The sequence below is a fragment of the Microcaecilia unicolor genome, chromosome 3 (genome assembly GCF_901765095.1).
Source record: "Microcaecilia unicolor chromosome 3, aMicUni1.1, whole genome shotgun sequence".
In the NCBI taxonomy this organism is placed as follows: domain Eukaryota; kingdom Metazoa; phylum Chordata; class Amphibia; order Gymnophiona; family Siphonopidae; genus Microcaecilia; species Microcaecilia unicolor.
The window spans coordinates 245,569,720-245,596,753 of NC_044033.1; the positions used below are offsets into that span (position 1 = coordinate 245,569,720).

General features: G+C 45.6%; 1 protein-coding gene across 1 annotated transcript in view; it reads left to right on the top strand.

Annotated features, from left to right (window-relative positions):
• The window catches only part of LOC115464549, a 371,428-nt gene that overhangs the window by 132,447 nt on the left and 211,947 nt on the right, over positions 1-27,034 (top strand). The window contains 2 exon segments of the mRNA XM_030194915.1: positions 2,671-2,823; positions 3,488-3,549. Of these exon segments, the coding sequence (XP_030050775.1) occupies positions 2,671-2,823; positions 3,488-3,549 (215 nt within the window).

Genomic DNA, 27,034 nt, shown 5'->3' on the forward strand with positions numbered 1-27,034 from the left:
AGTTGGAAAAGAGAGGGAAGAAGATGATTGGATGGATTATATGGAAGGAGGGGTAGATCAGAGGGGAGAGGAATCCCAGGAGGGGGGAGAAGCCTCTATGGAGTGGGAGAGTTCCAAGGTGGGGATGGCCAGCTCCTGAGGGTTTGGAAGGGTGCTGGAGGTGAGAGTAACCTGCTTTATTGAAAGCTTGATATATTTGGAAACCTGCTTCATTTACCTGCTTTATTGAAAGCCTGACTTATTTGGAAGCCTGCTTTATTCACCTTTAGTGGAAGCCTGATTTATTTGGAAGCCTGCTTTACTGGAAACCTATGTGGTTGGAACCTGTTTGTTTGAGGATAACCTATGTACTGAAGTTTGTGACAGCTGTTATTGGCTTGATAATAAAACTCGTTTGACCTAGCCACTGTCTGCAATTGTGGTGAGATCTGGAAAATGGCTGCTGGACAGCTCCACCTTGTTGGGATGCAGTGGACCCTTTTTACAACTTACAGGAGCTTTCTGGTCTTAAATAAATTGGGGGTATATTCAAGAGCTGTGGAGCAAAAAGGGAAAAGCAGAGTGATGTGAATCATCTAACCTAGTTTAGTGTGAGGGGGAATAGTTAAGAGATGAGCTTGCGATGATTGAAGAGTTTCTACTGGGCAATATGGAATCACTACAGCATGTAAGTAACTTGGAACTCCTGTATAAAATTTCAATGTACAAAGATAAGGATCTTAAATTTAACTCAGGTCATAAAAAAACACACAATGTTAGAGGGATTGTAGGTAGAATAATCATACATTACATGAGCATGCAGTTATGGAATGCATTACCCAAAGACCTGAAAACAATCGACGAAACAACTATCTTTCGCAAATCTCTGAAGACATTTCTTCAACAAGGCCTACAATGAGAACCTACAACCCCACTAATCCACTTCACCAACCCATTCAGTTATGAAAGCCCACCTTCTATAAATACCCTTATAAATCCCTTCCTTCTTCTTTCTTCCCCTAATTAACCTCTATACAATACTAACTATACCTAATATACTGGAATAACTATGTTAACAATACTATGTAAGCCACATCGATCCTGCAAATAGGTGGGAAAATATGGGATACAAATGCAATAAAATAAAAATAAATAATTCCTATAGGAAAAAGCAACTCCCAACAGATTATTATTTATGCCAAGGTCCTATGATGCAGAACTCTGCATAAGCAAATATTCTGGACTCTTGTCTAGGGGAACTTAGGACCTTGCCTTTGGCACCTAGCCAAACTTGCTGTTACCGAGAAGGGAAACCAAAGCCAGAGCTGATATATATAGATTATATATATTATTATAGATATAAAAAAAGGATATACAAATATATAGAATAACTCTGTAGCAAGGCTTAGCAAAATACAAAAAATATATAAAGAACTTGCTGATAATAAGACAGAACTAGATTGCTGCTAAATAACTATACACAATGATTCTTTCTGGACTGCAGTACTAGGCAATTACAGATACCTGATTTGTAACCTATTCTACGGTTCTTATGCCAAATACAAAGTTAGCAGCTTTATCTCCTGACCACAAGTTATGACATAACCAAACTTTCTTGGGTAAACACCAATCACTAATTCCAGACTATAGAAAGTAAATCACTGAATCTCACCGCGCTGTCTCTCAAGGCAGCCTCTCGATGAGATAGGGGTAGATTTCTTCTTAGACTCCAGCTGTCTGTACAGCGAGCCTTAGTCTCGAATATAGTGCAGGGTCTCTGCAGGAAGCAGGGTCACAATCACTCCGGGCTGTACTTCAGGGCTGGTATAGCTGAGCCAACGAGTATTTTCACCAGATATGCAATTCACAGGTGTTTCAGGTCTTCTTCCTTCTCTTGTCAGTCCAAACTCACTGATGGTCCTTACCAACTCCGACTTTCTTCAGTTCCCACTTTCTTAGCACCTCTCCATCAGGTGACAGTAGGGAACCAATCTTCTGCTTGTCCTGCTCACTGTGTGGGCAAGAAGAGTCCTTTGTTTTGTGACCTTGAAAATGGTAACTTTCTGGTCTGCATCTCTGGTTCTAACCAGGATTTCTGGAGCCATAGGTCTCACTCCCTTCTCAGCTTCTCAGGGTGATAACAGGGTGGTTGTAACACAGAACGTCCTTGGCTGTGGTCTGCCTGCTAGTAACTTTTCACAAGCTGAAAAGCTGGATCTTGCTGACACAGAAAGGTTCAGGTCAGAGGTTGTAGCAGCCATCTTGTTTGTAACAGGATGCATTAGGCTTGTGTGAGCTAAGACCAGCTCAGGTGACATCACAGGGAAATACCCCTACAGGATCTTAAATTTAACTCAGGTCAAGAATGTTCTCGCAGCAGGGATAACATGATCTGATGTTTTTTGTATTATAAAGCAGCTTAACAATGATATTTTGTACAAGTTGAAATCGTTTTATTTGGTAGTATGGGGGTGGGGCAGCCATTAAAGAATATCAGTAATCGAGAGCAGTATAAGACTACAGTGTGAAATAATCTCTTTTAAACTCTGTGATCAAGGCCACACAACACTATATAGGGCTTGATTTTACAGTACTGCTACTACTACTACTATTTATCATTTCTATAGCCGTGTTCAAAATTGTCAACTTCTTAAGGTACCTAGATTTCTAAGTTTTGAAATAATGTTCTAGGGGTCACTGCTGCACCTAATGACAAGTCCAGGCCAGAGACATCCAGTTATTGTGATATCACTGATGAAGTCGCCTCTTATGCAGTGTCAGAATGAAGCATTGGGACATTGCAATGCCAGCCCCGATTACCAGAACCCCACTGGAAGAGCAAAGGTACTTCCACTTCTGAAACTGATTGCTGACCCCATAGGAAGCAGAATGTCAGCCAATTCAGCAGTCGTCTGACCAGAAACCCCAGCTGGTTGGTGCATTGGATTTTTCACAGGTCCCTACGGGGTGAAGTTTGATTATTTAGAGTAATTTCATCAACTATCCCATCCTATGTTCCGGCAGAGAAAAGTAGAGTTGGTCTTATGGGCCTGATGTTTACAAAGGGGTTAGTTTTACGGATTTCATAACAGTAATGAAGCTCACTCCTAACACAGTGTATATGCAGTGCTCAAATTTACTATTAAAGCTCATGTTATGCTGAAAAGAGCTTCCTTCTGGAGTGCATAAGATGTCATGTGTAGTGTACAGGCAACTTATTTAGGTGTATTTGAAAATTCCTTTTAATCAGGCCTGTGCCATTCAAAACAACAGAGCATGTTTCTATCTCTTTCTGACACATTTTCGTAGTGTCCGACTGCATTTCTTGATATTTGACGATCTTTTCTCTCTCTACACAATTCACAGAGGAATCACTTGGGACTGACACTTCCATGATCAATGTAATTCTGGTATTTTTCTGTTTTACCGTTATGCAGAGTTTCCTCAAATCTATCTTTTTATCGGTCCTATATGCTCATAACCTCTTTACTCTCCATTATTCTTTTAGGTCCATGACCTAAGTGCGTTCCTGGTACAGCAATGTTGCCATATTTACAACGTTTTCAATGGGTGAGACTTGCCACCTCGTTGTGCCTTTCTGTAAAGAAATTCTTCCATCAAAACTTCACAGCTAGTCATGAAATGAATGACTGTTTCCAACTCTTTTTGACAGAATCTACAAATGTCTGTTGTGCCAGGTTTTAAAAATGTTTCTTGTAAGCATTCTTGTCCTGGACTGCAAATAGCACTTGCTGATCCTTAGGTTTCTGTTCTATTTAACCATTCATGTATCTGATTTTGATTGACAAATGGCTCCTGGAGTAACCTTTGTATTTCTCACAGTTTTTTTGCTTTTCCTCATCTGCTGATCTAATTCCTTAAAGAGTTTTTTTTCTCTTCGTTTGTAGATTCTGTTGCTTCCTTCTCTTTTGGTACTGGTGAATTCTTGCTCATTCCTTCTACTCATTGGAATACTTGTCTAAGTTTAATTATGGAGATGGATTCTGGATGTTTACTTTCGTATTTATTTATTTATTTGTTGCATTTGTATCCCACATTTTCCCACCTATTTGCAGGCTCAATGTGGCTTACATTATGCCGTAGTGGCGATCGCCATTATCGAAATGCGAAATACAGAGTGGTATTGAATTAAAGTTCATAAGTGACAGAGTAATTTAAGCAGTGAGGTATAGAGAGTTCATTTCCGGAATGAGAAATAAAGTGGTATTGCGTTAAAGTTCAATGGTGACAGAGTAAGTTAAGCAATCAAGTATCGAGGGTTCAGTTTTGTCCAGTTCAACACCTTTTCTGCATTTGGACCTGAAAATACTGTTAACCAAGTCTGAAGGCCTACAAGAATAGCTCAGTCATCCTATATAATAATTCTCACCTCCAAAGTTCTATGCTTGGGACTGTGGCTCCCTGGCTGCAAGTGGTCTGCGAGGCAGACACGCACGGACATCACTGACGTCAACACAGCTGATTCCAAGGCAAGGGGAGGAGTAGGGAAACGCACAGCATGTTTCCCTACTCCTCCTACTGCCTCGGAATCAGCTGTCACCCCCCCGCGCTACGCCCCCCCTCGAAACCCACCCTCTCCCGCAAACCTGTCGATCCCCCCCCGTAACGCCGAAAACCGCACCCCCCCTCCCGCCGCTGTTGTGCACTACCTTCGGGTGGGTTCCTCAATCATCTTCTCAGAAAGTTTAACTCCGTGCGTCTGACGTCAGATGCACGCAGAGGAACTTCCAGACAAGATGATTGAAGAACCTACGGGAAGGGAAGAACAACACGGCAGCGGTGGCGGCACTTTTCGCTCGCACGGTGTTAATAATAAGAAACATGCTGCATAAATATAATGAGAAACAGTTGAACAGTATAAAGTTCCTATGGTCAGTGAAGTGCAAGTATTAAGGCAAAAGACCTATGAGTCACAAACCTGTGAAAACAATGAGGGAGTCATAGAATCAACCTTGAGCAGCCTGGTGTGAAGCAGAGATAGGAGGCTGTGTAAGGGGGGGCAGAAGGAATGTTGCTTGCAGACATTTGTAGATAAGAAATGTAAGAACAAGCTTCAAAGAAAAGGGTTGCTGCCGTGCACACATTGGGTGCAGTATGAATGTAAGTGTATTTAAACTGAGGAGAAGATATGTATCTTAAGCAAAGCAAGGCAAGCATATATCTCTGTATTACTGCTGAGCAAATATATATCTCTGTATTATTGCTAACAATATATTCTGTAAGCAGACTTTGCTTCCAGTGTGACGTTCTCACGCTGCCTCTGTCCGACGGAGGACAGTTGAAAAAATAAAAATTATTTTGATTATTCTTCTTTATAACAGGTGTCAGTTTCTTTGTTTACACACATATAAGGTGTAAATAAACAACGGGGGGGGAACGACAGGTTCGCGGAAGGGGGGGTTCGAGGGGGCCGTAGCACGGGGGGGGGGGGGGGGGGAATTGCCTGCCTAAGGCCCGTTTCCTTGCCTACAGAAACGGGCCTTTTTTACTAGTTATAATCTATTTCTGAAACCCATTCCTCTCTGACTCAGGGAATGTACAGTCTTGGCATCCACTGATTCTTATAAATTACCTTGTGGGGATGAAGGAGTTTTCTTGTTCATACATCAAGATGTTCAAGGACTTTAAGAGACCAGTTTACAATTCCCAAACTGTTTGAGTGTGCAGAATTTGCCAGCTGGTTACTGGCTTGTGTCTTATCCTGTGATGGTAATGCTCTCTTCAACATCAATTTTAGTCTGCTATAATATTATTTACTCATCTTTTCTCTCAGTGATTTATTCTTGTTTGTTGCTATAACCTCTGGATCATTGCCATTTTTAGAATTAAGGGTAAACCCACAGGCCAAAGAATTAATAAGAGTATTCCGTTCATTAAAAGTGCCAAACAAAATAAAAGCGATGGCAGGGAGACATTTTATGCAGTTCCAAGCTTTGTTTCGACCTCAAACATTTATCATATTCAGAACATTTAAATGGTTTGTTTCCTGTATGAACCATTTTATGCAGTTGCAAGCTGGCTTTCTGACAGAAACTTTTATCACATTCCAAACACTTAAATGGCTTCTCTCCTTTGTTCTAAACGGCAGTTATTTTTCTTTTCCTTGGCTGCTGGAGAGTTATCTCATCCAGTGACCTCAATTAAGTGATAATTAAGGTGTGGGGGAAGTAGAATACTTGCATAGGTTGCTCAAAAGAGGCCCCTTAGATTCAAAAGTATATAAAGAGGGAAGGTCCCACTGAACTTTCTTTCTGAGAAGTTCTGAGAGAAGAGGACATTTCTCTGGTAAGTGAACACTACTTTGCTTGTGCTTTGGGAACTTAAAGATTGGGGTTTAAAGGAGGAATTGTAGGTTAGTGTTAGGCAAACTTAAAAAGCAAATTTCAACAGCTAACAGAAAACAGCTAATCTCCATAGTCTTTTCCACTTAGTTTTAAAAGCCTTGTACCACAGCATTAACAGATAGAATCTAACAGCCACTGCAGGATCTAATTTAGTATTCCCACCCACCCTCCCCAACAGCCACCCACCCCTAGGACAACTCCTCATTTATAGTCAGTTATTGTAATTAGGGTAACAAGCAAGGAGTGCTCTTATAGAGTTTTAAATACATTTCATTACCATCTAAGAAGGAAATACTAAAATCATACAATACACTATATAAAGTAAAAGACACTTTTATATTAGGCTAATATCCTTAATACTGTAGCAAGTTTTAAAATATTGGAAAACTCAAAAACACTAAGATGGAGTCAGCAGTCCAGCAGCGAGAGGGGTGCTATCCAGTCTTTTGCATTGAGTGTCACATGTATGATTATCTCCCAGTTGGTGAGATGTCATATGTTTGCGCCCGATGCAAAGAGCTCCTAGCTCTTAGAGAACATGTCCGTTCTCTTGAGGCTAGAGTAGCAGACTTGGTGGAGCTGAGGGAGACAGAGAGGTACATAGAGGAGACCTACAGGGATGTTGTAGTGAGGTCCCACCTCCAGTCTAGTAGCCCTTGTGCTACCTTGGAGGAGGGAGGTCTCCTAGAAGGAGAGCATCACCCTGGTGAAGTAGGAAGTACTCCTTTAGCCAGGACCTGCCCACCAGGGGATGTACTATCCTCTCGCACTGAGGATATGTCTCCAAGTGCTGCCCGGGAGGGAAAGGTTAGGACAGCTGTTGTAGTTGGTGATTCGATCATTAGGCATATAGATAGCTGGGTGGCTGGTGGACGTGAGGATCGCCTGGTGACTTGCCTGCCTGGTGCGAAGGTGGCGGACCTCACACGTCACCTAGATAGGATTTTAGATAGTGCTGGGGAGGAGTCCGCTGTCTTGGTACATGTGGGTACCAATGACATAGGAAAATGTGGGAGAGAGGTTCTGGAAGCCAAATTTAGGCTCTTAGGTAGAAAGCTCAAATCCAGATCCTCTAGGGTAGCATTTTCTGAAATGCTACCTGTTCCACGTGCAGGGCCCAAGAGACAGGCAGAGCTCCAGAGTCTCAATGCGTGGATGAGACGATGGTGCAGGGAGGAGGGTTTTAGATTTGTTAGGAACTGGGCAACATTCTGGGGAAGGGGGAGCCTATTCCGAAAGGATGGGCTCCACCTTAACCAGGGTGGGACCAGGCTGCTGGCGTCGGCATTTAAAAAGGAGATAGAGCAGCTTTTAAACTAGAAATGGGGGGAAGGCCGACAGTCGCTCAAAAGCGCATGGTTCGGGAAAAGGTATCTTGCAAAGATACCTCACAAACAGGGAAGATAGGGTTTCTGGATAGTGAGGTTGCACAACAGACCGTGGTAGGCCAGGTGCCCTTAAATACAACTAAAGATCAGACAAAAGATGTCAAATCAATAGTGTCAGGTACTAAGCATCATGCAAATAAGAACAACAAACATACTCTGAAATGTCTATATGCAAATGCTAGGAGTCTAAGAAATAAGATGGGAGAGTTGGAATATATTGCACTAAATGAAAAATTGGATATAATAGGCATTACTGAGACCTGGTGGAAGGAGGATAACCAGTGGGACACTGTCATACCGGGGTACAAAGTATATCGTAATGATAGGGTAGACCGGACTGGTGGAGGGGTAGCATTGTATATTAAAGAGAGCCTTGACTCAGATAGATTACAAATTCAGCAGGACACAAATCACACCTTTGAATCACTGTGGGTTGAAATTCCATGTATAAAAGGGAAAAAAATGGTGATAGGAGTGTACTACCGTCCACCTCGCCAGGATGAGCAGGTAGACACAGAAATGATAAAAGAAATCAGAGACGCGAACAAAATGGGCAATGTGATAATAATGGGTGACTTCAATTATCCAAATATAGACTGGGTAAATGTAACATCGGGACACGCTACAGAGATACAATTCCTTGATGAAATCAAGGACAACTTTATGGAGCAACTGGTGCAGGAGCCGACGAGAGAAGGAAAAATTCTAGACTTGGTCCTTAGTGGAGCGCATGATCTGGTGAGGGACGTTATGGTACTGGGGCCGCTTGATAACAGTGACCATAATATGATCAGTTTTGACATCAACCTTGAAGTAACTGTACACAGAAAGTCAAATACGTTAGCGTTTAACTTTAAAAAAGGAGACTATGATAAAATGAGAAGAACGGTAAAAAAAAAACTTAGGGGGGCAACTGAGAGTAAAAACTGTACAACAGGCGTGGACGCTGTTCAAAAATACCATCCTGGAGGCCCAGGCCATACATATTCCGCGAATTAGAAAAGAAAGGCGGAAGTCCAAAAGACACCCGGCCTGGTTGAAAAGTGAGGTGAAGGAAGCTATTAGGGCTAAAAGAAACGCCTTCAGAAAATGGAAGAAGGAACCATCTGAAAATAACAAGAAACAGCATAAGGAGTGTCAAAGCAAATGCAAGGCGCAGATTAAGAAGGCCAAGAGGGAGTATGAAAAAAAGATAGCATTTGAGGCAAAAAAACATAGTAAAATTTTTTTTCGGTATATTAAAAGCAGGAAGCCGGCAAAAGAATCGGTTGGGCCGCTGGATGACCGAGGGGTAAAAGGGGCGATCAAGGAAGACAAAGACGTAGCGGAGAGACTGAATTAATTCTTTGCTTCGGTCTTCACCGAGGAAGATTTGGGTGGGATACCGGTGTCGGAAATGGTATTTCAAGCGGACGAGCCGGAGAAACTTACTGACTTCACGGTAAACCTGGAGGACGTAATGGGGCAGTTCGGCAAACTGAAGAGTAGCAAATCTCCTGGACCGGATGGTATTCATCCTAGAGTACTGATAGAACTGAAAAACGAGCTTGCGGAGCTACTGCTAGTGATATGCAACTTATCCTTAAAATCGAGCATGGTACCGGAAGATTGGAGGGTGGCCAATGTAACGCCCATTTTTAAAAAAGGCTCCAGGGGAGATCCGGGAAATTATAGACCGGTGAGTCTGACGTCGGTGCCGGGGAAAATGGTAGAGGCTATTATCAAAAACAAAATTACAGAGCACATCCGAGGACATGGATTACTGAGACCAAGTCAGCATGGCTTTTGTGTGGGGAAATCTTGCCTGACCAATTTACTTCAATTCTTTGAAGGAGTGAACAAACATGTGGACAAAGGGGAGTCGGTTGATATTGTGTATCTGGATTTTCAAAAGGCGTTTGACAAGGTACCTCATGAAAGGCTACAGAGGAAATTGGAGGGTCATGGGATAGGAGGAAATGTCCTATTGTGGATTAAAAACTGGTTGAAGGATAGGAAACAGAGAGTGGGGTTAAATGGGCAGTATTCACAATGGAGAAGGGTAGTTAGTGGGGTTCCTCAGGGGTCCGTGCTAGGACCGCTGCTTTTTAATATATTTATAAATGATTTAGAGATGGGAGTAACTAGTGAGGTAATTAAATTTGCTGATGACACAAAATTATTCAAAGTCGTTAAATCGCGACAGGATTGTGAAAAATTACAAGAGGACCTTACGAGACTGGGAGACTGGGCGGCTAAATGGCAGATGATGTTTAATGTGAGCAAGTGCAAGGTGATGCATGTGGGAAAAAAGAACCCGAATTATAGCTACGTCATGCAAGGTTCCACGTTAGGAGTTACGGACCAAGAAAGGGATCTGGGTGTCGTCGTCGATAACACACTGAAACCTTCTGCTCAGTGTGCTGCTGCGGCTAAGAAAGCGAATAGAATGTTGGGTATTATCAGGAAAGGTATGGAAAACAGGTGTGAGGATGTTATAATGCCGTTGTATCGCTCCATGGTGCGACCGCACCTTGAGTTTTGTGTTCAATTCTGGTCGCTGCATCTCAAGAAAGATATAGTAGAATTGGAAAAGGTGCAGCGAAGGGCGACTAAAATGATAGCGGGGATGGGACGACTTCCCTATGAAGAAAGACTAAGGAGGCTAGGGCTATACAGCTTGGAGAAGAGACGGCTAAGGGGAGACATGATAGAGGTATATAAAATAATGAGTGGAGTGGAACATGTGGATGTGAAGCGTCTGTTCACGCTTTCCAAAAATACTAGGACTAGGGGGCATGCGATGAAACTACAGTGTAGTAAATTTAAAACAAATCGGAGAAAATGTTTCTTCACCCAACGTGTAATTAAACTCTGGAATTCGTTGCCGGAGAAAGTGGTGAAGGCGGTTAGCTTAGCAGAGTTTAAAAAGGGGTTGGACGGTTTCCTAAAGGACAAGTCCATAAACCGCTACTAAACGGACTTGGAAAACTCCCAAATTCCAGGAATAACATGTATAGAATGTTTGTACGTTTGGGAAGCTTGCCAGGTGCCCTTGGCCTGGATTGGCCGCTGTCGTGGACAGGATGCTGGGCTCGATGGACCCTTGGTCTTTTCCCAGTATGGCATTACTTATGTACTCCCGTACGTGCCATTTTATGCAGTTGAAAACATTTTTTCCTCCTGAAATATTTTTGACATTCAGAACATTTTAATGGTTTCTCTCCTTCATGTTTCATCTTATGCAATTGCAAATGGTCTTTCCAATTGAAACTCTTATCAGATTCAGAACATTTAAACATTTTGTGTCCCATGTGAATCATTTTATGTTTTCTCTGGTCACTTTTCCGACAGAAACATTTATCACATTCTGGACTTTTGAAAGGTTTTTCTCCTGTGTGATTCATTTCATGCAGTTGGAAGATTGTTTTTGATTTAAAACATTTCTCACATTCAGAGCACTTACATGGTTTTTCTCCCATATGATTCATTTTATTCAATTGCAGATGAGTTTTCTGACAAACTTTTATCACATTCAGAACATTTAAATGGTTTTTCTCCCGTGGGTATCATTCCATGCAGTTGGAGATTGGCTTGTGTTTTGAAACATTTCTCACATTCAGAACATTTAAATGGCTTGTCTACTGTGTGATTCATTTGATGCAGTTGTAGGTTTTCTTTCCTCCTGAAAAGCGAAGATACTTACCTGTAGCAGGTATTCTCCGAGGACAGCAGGCTGATTGTCCTCACATGTGGGTCAGTGTTCACAGCGGCCCTAGGAATGGAGATTTTCCAGCAAAATCTTCAAAACCTTTGCGATAGCTAGTAGAGCATGGAATGGATGCACCACGCATGTGCGGCCATCTTCCCGCCCGCATGCGTCCGTTCCCGCCTCAGTTAAATGAAAAGCAAATAAAGCAGAACACAGCAACTCCAAAGGGGAGGAGGGCGGGTTGGTGAGAATAATTAGCCTGCTGTCCTCGGAAAATACCTGCTACAGGTAAGTATCTTCGCTTGGTCAGAGGACAAGCAAGGCTGCTTGTTCTCACATGTGGGGTATCCCTAGCCCCCAGGCTCACTCAAAACAAAGAAAGGTCAATTGGGCTTCGCAACGGCAAAGACATAACAGAGATTGACCTACGAAGAACAGCTAACTGAGAATGCAGCCTGGAACAGAACAAAAATGGGCCTGGGGGGGGGGTGGAGTTGGATTCTAGACCCCAAACAGATTCTGCAGCACCAACTGCCCGAACCGACTGTCGCATCGGGTATCCTGCTGAAGGCAGTAATGAGATGTGAATATGTGGACTGATGACCACATCCCAGCCTTGCAAATCTCTTCAATAGTGGCTGACTTCAAGTGAGCCACTGACGCTGCCATGGCTCTAACACTATGAGCCGTGACTTGACCCTCCAGAGTCAGCCCAGCTTGGGCATAAGTGAAGGACATGCAATCTGCTAGCCAATTTGAAATGGTGCATTTCCCGACAGCCACTCCCTTCCTGTTGGGATCAAAAGAAACAAACATTTGGGCGGACTGTCTGAAGGGGGTTGTCCGCTCCACATAGAAGGCCAATGCTCTCTTGCAGTCCAATGTATGCAACTGACGTTCAGCAGGGTGGATATGAGGACGGGGAAAAAATGTTGGCAAAACAATTGACTGGTTCAGATGGAACTCCGACACCACCTTCGGCAAGAACTTAGGGTGCGTGCGGAGGACTACTCTGTTATGATGAAATTTAGTATAAGGAGCATGGGCTACCAAGGCTTGGAGCTCACTGACTCTACGAGCTGAAGTAACCGCCACCAAGAAAATTACCTTCCAGGTCAAGTACTTCAGATGGCACGAATCCAGTGGCTCAAAAGGAGGTTTCATCAGCTGGGTGAGGACGACGTTGAGATCCCATGACACTGGTGGAGGTTTGACAGGGGGCTTTGACAAAAGCAAACCTCTCATGAAGCGAACAACTAAAGGCTGTCCAGAGATAGGCTTACCCTCTACAAGATAATGGAAAGCACTAATTGCACTAAGATGAACTCTTACGGAGTTGGTCTTGAGACCAGACTCTGACAAGTGCAGAAGGTATTCAAGCAGGGTCGGTGTAGGACAAGAGCGAGGATCTAGGGCCTTGCTGTCACACCAGACGGCAAACCTCCTCCACTTAAAAGAGTAACACTTCTTTGTGGAATCTTTCCTGGAAGCAAGACTCATGAGACACCCAAGGAAACGAAGTCTACGCTCTCAACATCCAGGCCATGAGAGCCAGGGACTGGAGGTCGGGATGCAGAAGCGGCCCCTCGTTCTGAGTGATGAGGGTTGGAAAACACTCCAATCTCCACGGTTCTTCGGAGGACACCTCCAGAACAAGAGGGAACCAAATCTGATACGGCCAAAAGGGTGCAATCAGAATCATGGTCCCACGGCCTTGCTTGAGTTTCAACAAAGTCTTCCTCACCAAAGGTATGGGAGGATACACGTAGAGAAGGCCCTTCCCCCAATGAAGGAGAAAGGCATCTGACGCTAGCCTGTCGTGGGCCTGAAGTCTGGAACAGAACTGAGGGAGCTTGTGATTGAGCTGAGTGGCAAAAAGATCCACCGAGGGGGTGCCCCACTCTTGGAAGATCTTGTGAACAACTCTGCAGTTGAGCGACCACTCGTGAGGTTGCATTATCCTGCTCAATCTGTCGGCCAGACTGTTGTTTACGCCTGTCAGATACATGGCCTGGAGAAACATGCCATGACGGCGAGCCCAAAGCCACATCTGGCGGCCTCCCGACACAGGGGGCGAGATCAGGTGCCCCCCTGCTTGTTGACGTAATACATGGCAACCTGGTTGTCTATCTAGTTTGAATAATTCGATTGGACAGCCGATCTCTGAAAGCCTTCAGAGCGTTCAAGATCGCTCGCAGCTCCAGGAGATTGATCTGAAGACCTGATTCCTTGAGGGACCAAGCTCCCTGAGTGTGCAGCCCATCTACATGCGCTCCTCACCCCAGGAGAGATGCATCCATTGTCAGCACTTTTTGAGGCTGAGGAATCTGGAAGGGACGTCCCAGGGTCAAATTGGACCGAATTGTCCACCGCTGAAGGGAATTGTGAAAATCAGTGGACAGCTGGATCACATCCTCTAGATTCCCCGCAGCTTGATACCACTGGGAAGCTAGGGTCCATTGAGCTGATCTCATATGTAGGTGTGCCATGGGCATCACATGAACTGTGGAGGCCATATGGCCTAGAAGTCTCAACATCTGCCGAGCCGTGATCTGCTGAGATGCCCTAGCCATGGAAACGAGAGACAGAAGGCTGGCTGCTCTCGTCTCGGGAAGATAGGCCCGAGCTGTCTGAGAGTCCAGCAGAGCTCCTATGAATTCTAGTTGTTGAACTGGAAGAAGGTGGGACTTTGGGTAATTGATGACAAACCCTAGTAGCTCCAAGAGTCGAATAGTCATTTGCATGGACTGTAGAGCTCCTGCCTCTGAGGTGTTCTTCACCAGCCAATCGTCGAGATAAGGGAACACATGCACTCCCAGTCTGCGTAGCAACGCTGCAACCACTGCCAGGCATTTTGTAAACACCCTGGGTGCGGAAGCGAGCCCAAAGGGCAGCACACAATACTGGAAGTGCTGTGTTCCCAGACGGAATCGCAGATACTTCCTGTGAGCTGGAAGTATCAGAATGTGAGTGTAAGCATCTTTTAAGTCCAGAGAGCATAGCCAATCGTTTTTCTGAATTATGGAAAGAAGGGTGCCCAGGGAAACCATCCTGAAGTTTTCTCTGACCAGATATTTGTTCAGGGCCCTTAGGTCTAGGATGGGACGCATCCCCCGTTTTCTTTTGCACAAGGAAGTACCTGGAATAGAATCCCAGCCAGTGGTGTGGTGGTAAATGTTTAACAACAGGATCTCTCCCCGGTCCACCTCTGCGCCTCCACCGTCCACCTCTGCGCCCCCCACCCCCGTCCACCTCGGGCCCCCCCCCCCCAAATTGCAGAGCTGGCTATAGCAGGGGAGAGAGCCTGGGGGGGGGGGGGCAATGCATTACTCCAGGAAAAAAATATTTTATGATCCCAGGTTCTAATCTAATTCATGTTTAATGTGGGATAAAATGCCATAAATAAGTAAATAAATATAAACTTTTAATGTTGAGCACCTGATTCTCAAAGTGGACATATTCCAAACACTATAATGAAAATAAAATGATTTTTTTCTACCTTTGTTGTCTGGTGACTTTGTTTTTCTGATCATGCTGGCCCAGTATCCGATTCTGCTGCTATCTGTCCTCTTAACTCCGTTTCCAGGGCTTCCTTTCCATTTATTTCTTTCCTTTTCTCCTTTCTTCTTCATTTCTGGTTCTCCACAGACTTGACTGTCCACTGGTTCCAGCTTCTGCCTATTTTCTTCATCCATGTGCAGTTTTTCTCCTCTCTTCCTTTTCCCTCCTCATAGTAAATACATAGTAACATAGTAACATAGTAGATGACGGCAGAAAAAGACCTGCACGGTCCATCTAGTCTGCCCACGATAAACTCATGTGTATACCTTACCTTGATATGTACCTGTCTTTTTCAGGGCACAGACCATATAAGTCTGTGCAGCAGTATTTCCCGCCTCCCAACCACCAGTCCCGCCTCCCATCACCGGCTCCGGCACAGACCCCGTATAAGTCTGCCCTCCCCCATCCTAGCCTCTCAACCACCAACCCCTCTTCCCCCCGCCACCCAATTTCAGCTAAGCTTCTGTGGATCCATTCCTTCTGCACAGGATTCCTTATGCCTGTCCCACGCATGCTTGAATTCCGTTACCGTTTTCATCTCCACCACCTCCCGCGGGAGGGCATTCCAAGCGTTCACCACCCTCTCCGTGAAGAAATACTTCCTGACATCTTTCCTGAGTCTGCCCCCCTTCAATCTCATTTCATGTCCTCTCGTACTACCGCCTTCCCCTCTCCGGAAAAGATTCGTTTGCGGATTAATACCTTTCAAATATTTGAACGTCTGTATCATATCACCCCTGTTCCTCCTTTCCTCCAGAGTATACATGTTCAGGTCAGCAAGTCTCTCTTCATACGTCTTGGAACGCAACTCCCATACCATCCTTGTAGCTTTTCTTTGTACCGCTTCCATTTTTTTAACATCCTTCGCAAGGTATGGCCTCCAAAACTGAACACAATACTCCAGGTGGGGCCTCACCAATGTCTTATACAGGGGCATTAAAACCTCCTTTTTTCTGCTGGTCACACCTCTCTCTATACAGCCTAGCAACCTTCTCGCTACGGCCACCGCCTTGTTGCACTGTTTCATAGGCTTTAGGTCCTCAGATACTATCACCCCAAGATCCCTCTCCCCGTCCGTGACTATCAGGCTCTCCCCACCTAACACATACGCCTCCCTTGGATTTCTACTCCCTAAGTGCATCACTTTGCATTTCTTCGCATTGAATTTTAATTGCCAAACCTTAGACCATTGTTCCAGCTTCTTCAGATCTTTTTTCATGTTTTCCACTCCCTCCGGGGTGTCCACTCTATTGCAAATCTTGGTGTCATCCGCAAAAAGGCAAACTTTACCTTGTAACCCTTCGGCAATGTCACTCACAAATATATTGAACAGAATGGGCCCCAGCACCGATCCCTGAGGCACTCCACTACTCACCTTTCCCTCCTCCGAGCGAACTCCATTCACTACCACCCTCTGGCGTCTGCCCGTCAACCAGTTCCTAATCCAGTTCACCACTTCGGGTCCTATCTTCAGCCCTTCTAGTTTATTCAAGAGCCTCCTGTGGGGAACCGTGTCAGAAGCCTTGCTGAAATCTAAGTAGATGACGTCCATAGCACGTCCTTGATTTAGTTCTCCCGTCACCCAGTCAAAGAATTCAATGAGATTCGTTTGGCACGACTTCCCTTTGGTGAAACCATGTTGTCTCGGATCTTGCAACTTATTGGCTTCCAGGAAATTCACTATCCTTTCCTTCAGCATGGCTTCCATTACTTTTCCAATAACCGAAGTGAGGCTTACCGGCCTGTAGTTTCCAGCTTCTTCCCTATCCCCACTTTTGTGAAGAGGGACCACCTCCGCCATTCTCCAATCCCTCGGAATCTCTCCCGTCTCCAAGGATTTATTAAACAAATCTTTAAGAGGACCCGCCAGAACCTCTCTGAGCTCCCTCAGTATTCTGGGGTGGATCCCGTCCGGCCCCATGGCTTTGTCCACCTTTAGCTTTCCAAGTTGTTCATATACACTTTCTTCCGTGAACGGTGCTCTATCCACTTCGTTTTCAGGTGTACTTTTGCCAGTCCCTCTCGGTCCTTCCCCAGGATTTTCTTCAGTAAAAACAGAACAAAAGTATCTATTTAGCAAATTGGCTTTTTCTTCATCATTTTCTACATAGCGTTTTGCTGTATCTTTTAGTCTCACAATCCCCTTTTTAGTCTTTCTCCTTTCACTAATATACCTGAAGAAGTTTTTGTCTCCCCTCCGTACATTTCTAGCCATTTGTTCTTCCGCTTGCGCCTTCGCCAGACGTACCTCTCTCTTGGCTTCTTTCAGTTTCATCCGGTATTCCTCCCCGTGTTCCTCTACTTGAGATTTTTTGTATTTCTGGAACGCTAACTCTTTAGCCTTTATTTTCTCAGCCACTTGCTTTGAAAACCATATCGGTTTCCTTTTTCTCTTGCTTTTATTTACCCTCCTTACATAAAGGTCTGTGGCCCTGTTTATTACTTCTTTTAGCCTGGACCACTGTCCTTCCACTTCTCTTATGTCCTCCCAGCCCATCAGCTCCTTCCTCAGGTATTCTTCCATTTTGTTAAAGTCAGCTCGCTTGAAATCCAGGACTTTGAGTTTGGAGTGGCCGCCATCCACATGAGCTGTTACATCAAAACAAACCGTTTGATGGTCACTGTTTCCCAGGTGTGCAGCCACTCGGACATTTGACACACTATCCCCATTCGTGAGCACCAGATCCAACGTGGCTCCCTCCCTCGTGGGTTCGTTCACCATTTGTCTGAGCAGAGCACTTTGGAAAGCATCCACAATCTCTCTACTCCTTTCCGATTTTGCAGACGGAACCTTCCAATCTACATCCGGCAGATTAAAATCTCCCAACAGCAGCACCTCTCTTTTCTTCCCCAACTTTTGAATATCAGCGATCAGATCTTTATCTAGTTCTTCCAATTGTGTCGGGGGTCTATATACAACACCCACGTGGACCAAGGTTCTATCCTCTCTTTTTAAGGTGATCCATATTGCTTCTTCCTTTCCCCACTTCCCTGTCATTTCAGTTGCTGCGATATCATCTCTCACATACAGAGCTACTCCTCCACCTTTACGTCCCTCTCTATCCTTCCTAAAAAGATTATAGCCTGGTATGTTTACATCCCATTCATGGGAACAATGGAGCCATGTCTCTGTGACTGCAACTATGTCCAAGTCAGTCTCCAACATCAGGGCTTGAAGGTCATGAATTTTATTGCTTAGACTGTGAGCATTTGTGGTCATTGCTTTCCAACTACATTTCCTTGTATGTGTTTTGGGTTTAGTGATTTGTGAGTGTCTTTTGTCTTTGGGTACCTTCTCCTCTTTTTGTTCCCTCTTCTTTGCTTTTTCTTTTTTTTCTGCTTCAATTTTAGTTTCAGGAACATCACAGTGCTGTAGTGGAGCAAAAGAATTTTGTAGTGGCAACACTTGTGCGGGTGGATGCTTCTGTGTCACATGACGAATTCTGCCTGAGCCTACTGTGAGCCATCTGTTCCTTTGTGGTTTTATTCTCTGAGGCAGTGGTGAGAAGTTATGATTCTGCACAGTCCTATAAGTTGCTTTAATTGCATCTAATTCTTGCATTACTTTATATAGCTCTTGTTTTAAAGTAGATAGCTGAAGGCAGATAGGACAAGCTTTAAGTTTCCAGATGATTGGCCTTGAAACCAAAGCAGCACAATTATTGCAGAGAATAAAAGTCATCCTGATTGGTTGAAATGGGTATGAACAGGTGTACTATGTTGGAGTATCTGCCTGCAAGACTGCCTGTGTATGACTGTGGAGTAAAGTTAATAAGGTTTGGTTTGTCTATAAATGAGTGGACAACCCTGGGGTGGGTGGGATTATAAGTCCCAATGGGTCAGCTTAAGTGCTGCTATCAAGGGAATTCTCTAGTTGAATGGACCAAAATGGTAGTGTCTGATCCAGCACTTTACAATTTATTATACTTTTTAAAACTGCCCTAAGATATTAATAACTTTCCTTTTAAATAAATCTAGATATTGCCAATAATTATAGCAGTGTCAGCTATGTAAAAATGCCCCTCCCCTCTATCAGAGTTTGGCAGGAACAGAAAGAAAGAAAATAAGACAAAGAGAGGTTTCCCAGTGCTAATTAAATTGATTAAGCAACAAGCCTTAAAAATTTTAGACAATATCAGGTAGGTTTCTCACCTAATGCCAGTCAATTTGAGAAGAGTATGGGATTTAGGAGTCAGAATAAACCTGTCCTTTTTGTAGGAGCTTGGTTCAGTCCCAGCACCTGGAAGGTGGAAGTAAGAGTGGAATGACCTTTAGTTTGAGTCCAACCCTGCTTGCCCCCAGCTGTGGGGGTGCTTAAGTCCCAATGGGTCAGCTTAAGTGCTGCTATCAAGGGAATTCTCTAGTTGAATGGACCAAAATGGTAGTGTCTGATCCAGCACTTTACAATTTATTATACTTTTTAAAACTGCCCTAAGATATTAATAACTTTCCTTTTAAATAAATCTAGATATTGCCAATAATTATAGCAGTGTCAGCTATGTAAAAATGCCCCTCCCCTCTATCAGAGTTTGGCAGGAACAGAAAGAAAGAAAATAAGACAAAGAGAGGTTTCCCAGTGCTAATTAAATTGATTAAGCAACAAGCCTTAAAAATTTTAGACAATATCAGGTAGGTTTCTCACCTAATGCCAGTCAATTTGAGAAGAGTATGGGATTTAGGAGTCAGAATAAACCTGTCCTTTTTGTAGGAGCTTGGTTCAGTCCCAGCACCTGGAAGGTGGAAGTAAGAGTGGAATGACCTTTAGTTTGAGTCCAACCCTGCTTGCCCCCAGCTGTGGGGGTGCTTAAGTCTCAATGGGTCAGCTTAAGTGCTGCTATCAAGGGAATTCTCTAGTTGAATGGACCAAAATGGTAGTGTCTGATCCAGCACTTTACAATTTATTATACTTTTTAAAACTGCCCTAAGATATTAATAACTTTCCTTTTAAATAAATCTAGATATTGCCAATAATTATAGCAGTGTCAGCTATGTAAAAATGCCCCTCCCCTCTATCAGAGTTTGGCAGGAACAGAAAGAAAGAAAATAAGACAAAGAGAGGTTTCCCAGTGCTAATTAAATTGATTAAGCAACAAGCCTTAAAAATTTTAGACAATATCAGGTAGGTTTCTCACCTAATGCCAGTCAATTTGAGAAGAGTATGGGATTTAGGAGTCAGAATAAACCTGTCCTTTTTGTAGGAGCTTGGTTCAGTCCCAGCACCTAATGCCAGTCATCTCCTTCCTCACTCTTCCCACCCCTCCATCCATGTCCAGCATTTCTTCTCTCTCCCTTCCCTCTGCTCCATCCATGTCCAGCAACTCTCCTCTTCCCTGCCCCCCTGCAGGCATCCATACCCACCCAGTGATTCTCTCCTCTGCCCCCCCTCCAGCAATCCATACCCAACCAGCGATTCTCTCCGCTCCCCTGCCCCTCCTCCAGCCATCCATACCCACCCAGCGATTCTCTCCCCTCCCCTGCCCCTCCTCCAGCCATCCATACCCACCCAGCGATTCTCTCCGCTCTCCTGCCCCTCCTCCAGCCAGCCATACACACCCAGCGATTCTCTCCGCTCCCCTGCCCCTCCTCCAGCCAGCCATAACCACCCAGCGATTCTCTCCGCTCCCCTACCCCTCCTCCAGCCATCCATACCCACCCAGCTATTCTCTCCGCTCCCCTGCCCCTTCTCCAGCCATCCATACCCACCCAGCGATTCTCTCCACTCCCCTGCCCTTCCTCCAGCCAGCCATACCCACCCAGCGATTCTCTCCGCTCCCCTGCCCCTCCTCCAGCCAGCCATACCCACCCGCTTCTCTCCGCTCCCCTGCCCCTCCTCCAGCCAGCCATACCCACCCAGCGATTCTCTCCGCTCCCCTACCCCTCCTCCAGCCATCCATACCCACCCAGCGATTCTCTCCGCTCCCCTGCCCCTTCTCCAGCCATCCATACCCACCCAGCGATTCTCTCCACTCCCCTGCCCTTCCTCCAGCCATCCATACCCACCCAGCGATTCTCTCCGCTCCCCTGCCCCTCCTCCAGCCAGCCATACCCACCCAGCGCTTCTCTCCGCTCCCCTGCCCCTCCTCCAGCCAGCCATACCCACCCAGCGATTCTCTCCGCTCCCCTGCCCCTTCTCCAGCCATCCATACCCACCCAGCGATTCTCTCCACTCCCCTGCCCTTCCTCCAGCCATCCATACCCACCCAGCGATTTTCTCCGCTCCCCTGCCCCTCCTCCAGCCAGCCATACCCACCCAGCGATTCTCTCCGCTCCCCTGCCCCTCCTCCAGCCAGTCATACCCACCCAGCGATTCTCTCCGCTCCCCTGACCCTCCTTCAACCATCCATACCCACCCAGCGATTCTCTCCGCTCCCCTGCCCCTCCTTCAGCCATCAATACCCACCCAACGATTCTCCTCGCTTCCCTGCCTCCGTCGCATCAGCCGCAGTCAAACTCCGTCTCTAGCCTTCACTTCGTTCCTGTCAATGTCCTGCCCTCGCGGAAAGAGGAAATGACGTCAGAAGAAGGCGGGACATTGACGGGAACGAAGTGAAGGCTAGAGATGGGGTTTGACTGCATCGCTGAAACGGAGGTAAATCAACAATTTAAAACCCCCCAGAGCGGCGGGAGATGAGGTAAGCATGGCTTGTGGCGCCCTCCTGCCATGCTTACCTCACTTACCGCCGGGTTGCGCCACCCCTGGGAGCCGGCTCGCCTGCCACAACAACCGGCTCGCGAGAGCTTTAAAAATGTAACAACCGGCTCTTGCGAGCCGGTGCGAGCCAGTTCCAGCACACCACTGATCCCAGCCCTTCTTGCCCTGGTGGAATGGGCTCAACCGCATTGGCGCTGAGAAGGGCAGAGAGTTCCTCTGCAAGTACCTGCCTGTGCTGGAAGCTGAAAGACTGAGCTCCCAGTGGACAATTTGGAGGTCTGGAGATCAAATTGAGGGAGTACCTCAACCGGACTATTTGAAGAACCCACCGGTCGGAGGGTATGAGAGGCCACCTTTGGTGAAAAAATGTTAACCTCCCTCCAACCGGTAGATCGTCCGGCACAGGTACATTTATGGCGGATATGCTCAGCTGGAGCCAGTCAAAAGCCCGTCCCTTGCTTTTGCTGGGGAGCTGCAGGGGCCTGTCTGGGCGCACGCTGTTGACATAAACAAGTGCGCTGGGGCTGAGCCTGAGAAGGGTGTCGGGAAGATGGACTGTACCTACGCTTACTGTAAGCATAGGGAGCATTCCTCCTTCCCCTGAAAAATCGTCTACCTGTTGAGGTAGATGCTGAAGGCGCCCGGTGGGAGAGTTTGTTGAGGGCGGTTTCCTGCTGGTGTAGCTGCTCTACCACCTGCGCGATCTTCTCACGAAAAATATTATCCCCCCGGCAAGGAACATCCGCAAGCCGCTGCTGGGTCCGATTGTCCAGGTCAGAGTCACACAGCCATGAGAGTCTGCGCATCACTATACTTTAAGCAGCGGCTCTGGATGCAACATCAAAAGTATCATAAGCACCCCTGGACAGGAATTTACGACATGCCTTCAAGCTGCCTGACCAGCTCCTGAAAAGGCCTGGCATGCTCCGGAGGGAGCTTATCCACCAAGTCCGCCAGTTGCTTAACATTGTTCCGTATGTGGATGCTCGTGTAAAGCTGGTAGGACTGAATTTTGGACACGAGCATAGAGGACTGGTAGGCCTTCCTCCCAAAAGAGTCTAAAGTCCTAGCTTCTCGCCCCGGGGACGCCGAGGTGAAATCTCTAGTACTTCTGGCTCTCTTCAGAGTGGAATCCACAACCGCAGAGTCGTGAGGTAACTGCGACCACATCAACTCAGCTTCCCCATGGATCCGATATTGGGACTCTGCTTTCTTGGGGATGGTGGAATTAGATAAAGGTTTCATCCAGTTCCTCAGCAATGTCTCCTTGAGGACATTATGCAGAGGGGCAGTGGATGACTCTTTAGGTGGCGAAGGATAGTCCAGGACCTCGAGCATCTCAGTCCTGGGCTCATCCTCATTTACCACAGGGAAGGAAATGCCCATAAGACTCCTTGGAAGAGAAATATCTGGGGTCTTCCCCTTCATCCCAGGAGGCATCCTCCTCGGTATCGAACAAGAGTTCACGAGCTACAGTCCGAAACCGGGCCCATCTCGACGCCGAGGAACGATGTCCTCGATGGTGATGTCGAGAAGTCGACTCCTATGCCGGTGGCGACGAAGCTCCCTCCATAGACGTCAACGGGGAGTCGACCTGGGTGGCAGCCGAGGCCGCAAGCAGTACCGGCGTCGGAGACCTCACCAAAGGCACTGAGCCAGCCGCCACTTCCATCGTCGGTACCGGAGGCGCAAGCACCCCCGGTACCGGAACAGAGCACTGCAGCAGCCCATCCAGAAGGCCTGGAAGAATGGCTCGGATGCTCTCCTCCAGAGTCGCTGTCGAGGAAGGCTGGGAGGCCGGTGCAGGACTCGAAGTCAGAATCTGCAAAAGTCTGGGAGGCGGTACCGGGCTGTCTGGAGATCCATGTATCGACGCCTCTTGTATGGAGGGGGAGCGCTCCTTCCAGCGTCAACGCTTTCCGGGTGCCGAATCCTTCGACGCCCCAGAGCTCCCGGTACCGTGTCTCGAAGGAGACTGGTGCCGATGCTTCTTAGCCTTCGCTTGAAGCACGTCACTGGTACTCCTCGGTACCGACGAGGAGGACGTGGAATCCACATGCTTCCTCGGGGTTGGGACCGACTGGGCCTGCCCAGCAGGAGTCTTCGAAATGGGTGGAGACCCACTCGACGGCTCACTGCTCCCAGCTAAAGGTGAAGTTTGGACAGCCATTACCTGCGCTTCCGATGTCGATGCCATCCCCGGTGTCGATATTGACGCTGCCGACCTCTGTACCGATGTCTACGCCGAGGAATCAGTCGGAGCTATGAAAAGATGGTCCCGAAGAGCTCTTCTCGACGCCTGTCTCCACTTTTTTAAACTCAGACACAACTTACAAGCATCTGGTCGATGGTTGGGCCCAAGGCACTGGACGCACCAGGAGTGCGGATCAGTGCTCGAGATAGGCAGCTGGCACCGAGCACACTTCTTGAAGCTGCTGGGAGGCTTCGATGACATCAGCGGAAAAATCGCGGCGGCGAAATCAAATGGCTCGATTGTGCCAACAAAGGGCACAAAAAGGGAGAACCGCGGACGGGTGGCCAAAAAGGCCACAACGGAAATTGAAAGAAAACTTACCAGGGCAAAAAACTAAGAAAAAAAGGGTTTGTTTGTTTGTTTTAAACTGGAAAACGAAAAAGACAAGGAAAAAAGCGATCTAAAACAAAAAGAAAGCGCTAAACACGAGCAAAGGGCGCCTAAGTTTTTCCTGAGACCTACGGGAGAGAGACCGACACTGAGGCGGGAACGGACGCGCACAGGCAGGAAGATGGCTGTGCATGCACGGTGCATCCGTTCCACGCTCTACGGGCTGTCGCAAAGGTTTTGAAGATTTTGCTGGAAAATCTCCATTCCTGGGGCCACTGTGGACGCCGACCCACATGTGAGAACAAGCAGCCTGCTTGTCCTCGGAGAACATTTATCACATTCAGAGCATTTATGTTTCAACAGTTTTTATTGATGATTCAACAGAGTAACATATCCATAAGATTCAACTTATGACTGTTTAAATAACATAACGTCCTTATGTACATTAGTCATAAACTGCTATCATCAAAGTTTTGTTACAGTTTTCTCCCCATGCCCTTACAAAGCCTTTTATATTCCCACAATTTTATTGATGGTTTCACATATAAACACATGTATTTGCTTAAGTACCTGACAGGTCTGAACTTTGTCAAACGTACGTATATACAGTAATCCTATGCTGCTATCATCAAATTTTATTTTGTTACATTCCCCCCCCCCCCAACCCCCCTTAATCTTTCTTGCCTTTAACATTTCCTTGTGTGAATAAAGAAACAGTCTACAACATTGAACATTAAACTCAACCATGAATTCCAATAGTTATTGCTCATATGTTATTCTTGTTTGATCACCTTCTTAAATATTTATTTGTTACATTTGTGTCCCACATTTTACCACATATTTGCAGGCTCAATGTGGCTTACATAGTACTGGAGCTGCGTTTGCAGACTCCGGTGTAAACAAATACAAAGTGATGTTGTGGTAAGATAAAATTCATGTGGCACATCCACGATTTGGGAATCGTACAACGGAAGAGTTGTGTCATGTCCTTTACGTACTTTAGTTTTGGTGCATTGCAGAGATCGGCATTTATGTTGGATTGGTAGGGTGTGCCTTATTAAACAGGTAAGTTTTTAGTGTTAGACCCCCCCCCCCTCCCACTCATCTCCCTCCCCCCCCTTTCCCTTCCTTTAAAAGTACCTCACCGTGCTTCATGGTCTCTCACGCTCATCCTCTTCACCTTCCTACTCTTCTGTTATGTATGGTATGGTACATTACCCCCCCCCCCTTTTTTTTTTTCTTTGTGCTACTGACAACTCTATCTGCCATTATCCTACATTCAGAGCATTTAAATGGTTTGTGCTCTGGGTGAATCATTTTATGCTTTTGAAGGTCACTTTTCTGACGGAAACATTTGTCACATTCTGAACATTTAAATGTTTTTTCTCCCATATGAATCATTTTATGCCGATGGAGATTGGCTTTTGTTTTGAAACATTTCTCACATTCAGAACATTTAAATGGCTTGACTCCTGTGTGATTCATTTGATGCATTTGTAGGTTTTCTTTCCTCTTGAAACATCTGTCACATTCAGAACATTTAAACAGTTTCAAGCTCATTTTCAAAGCACTTAGCCTCCCAAAGTTCCATAGAAACCTATGGAACTTAGCCTCCCAAAGTGCTTTGAAAATAAGCCTGATGGTCTCCCAAGTGAGTCATTTTATCCTTAAGGAGGCTGCATTTCTCACTGAAACATTTATCATATTCAGAACATTTAAATTGGTTTTCATAGGGGATTGTATGTTGACAGTCGTGAACCTCAGTCTTAAGCCTGGGTAGATGGTGCTCAACAAAATGCGAGTCTGTGGAGAAATTTTCCCGAGTAAGAGCACTTTTAAAATGTCTGTCACCTTCTTTGAGTCCTCCAGTTTGTAGATGACTTGGGCAGTAGCTGGAATTTCTTTCTTGTGTGTTTGATCTCTCTCTTTTATGAGGTATTTCTTTCACCTTGGTTGGAATTATGCCACTGATACCTCCCTTACAGTCAGCTGAAGTATCTGGGCTGCCTCTGGAGGGGTCTTTGTGTATCCATTCTTCTCTCTTCTGATCATCACGCATTTTTATTCTTTTACTATTATTCCTAAATCCATCATCTGGTGGATGAAAAAAAAACAAGAGCATGATCCTTAATTTTACCGCTTTGGAGAAGAACATAAATATAGGGAAATATCCCCACATGATTATTTAAAAAGTAATTTGCTTGGCTAAGGTTCCAAATGACATATAGAACAGAAAATGCTGCTGCTTGTAGACAGATATAGCTGGTCAATGGCACATGAACCTAAGGAAACAGACCAGGGGGGGGATCTCATTGTTCTGACCTGGTTTTACAGCCTGCTTTACTAACAAAGACTACTCAGTAATTACTGTGGATTCTTTTGGATTCGTATTAGGTAAATGATACTTTTATTAGAGGTTCTAAAATCTAACATACACAATGATTAGCTATATAACTGAAAAGATCTTATAATTAAACAATACCTATCTATAAACAATCATTACACCACTGGTCCCTACATCCAAGCAATGCTAGGAGTTCCTAGACCAGGAAAAGAAGCAATACACTATAAAAAATCGTCACTGGTCCTTACATCATCCAGGCTCTTATCATCAGCTGGGGTGGGGGTGGGGCCCTGTTCACAGCGAAAGCCAGGAATTTCTTTGACTAGGAAATTTGGTTCTCTGTGCAGTATGTACATTACTCACAGATGAGCTCCCAATTTCACTGACAGAAACTCCCCTTTTTATTAGGCTTTAGAACTCATGTTCAGAGCTAAAGAAAATTACAGAATGCTTGAGAATTTATCTGTTTT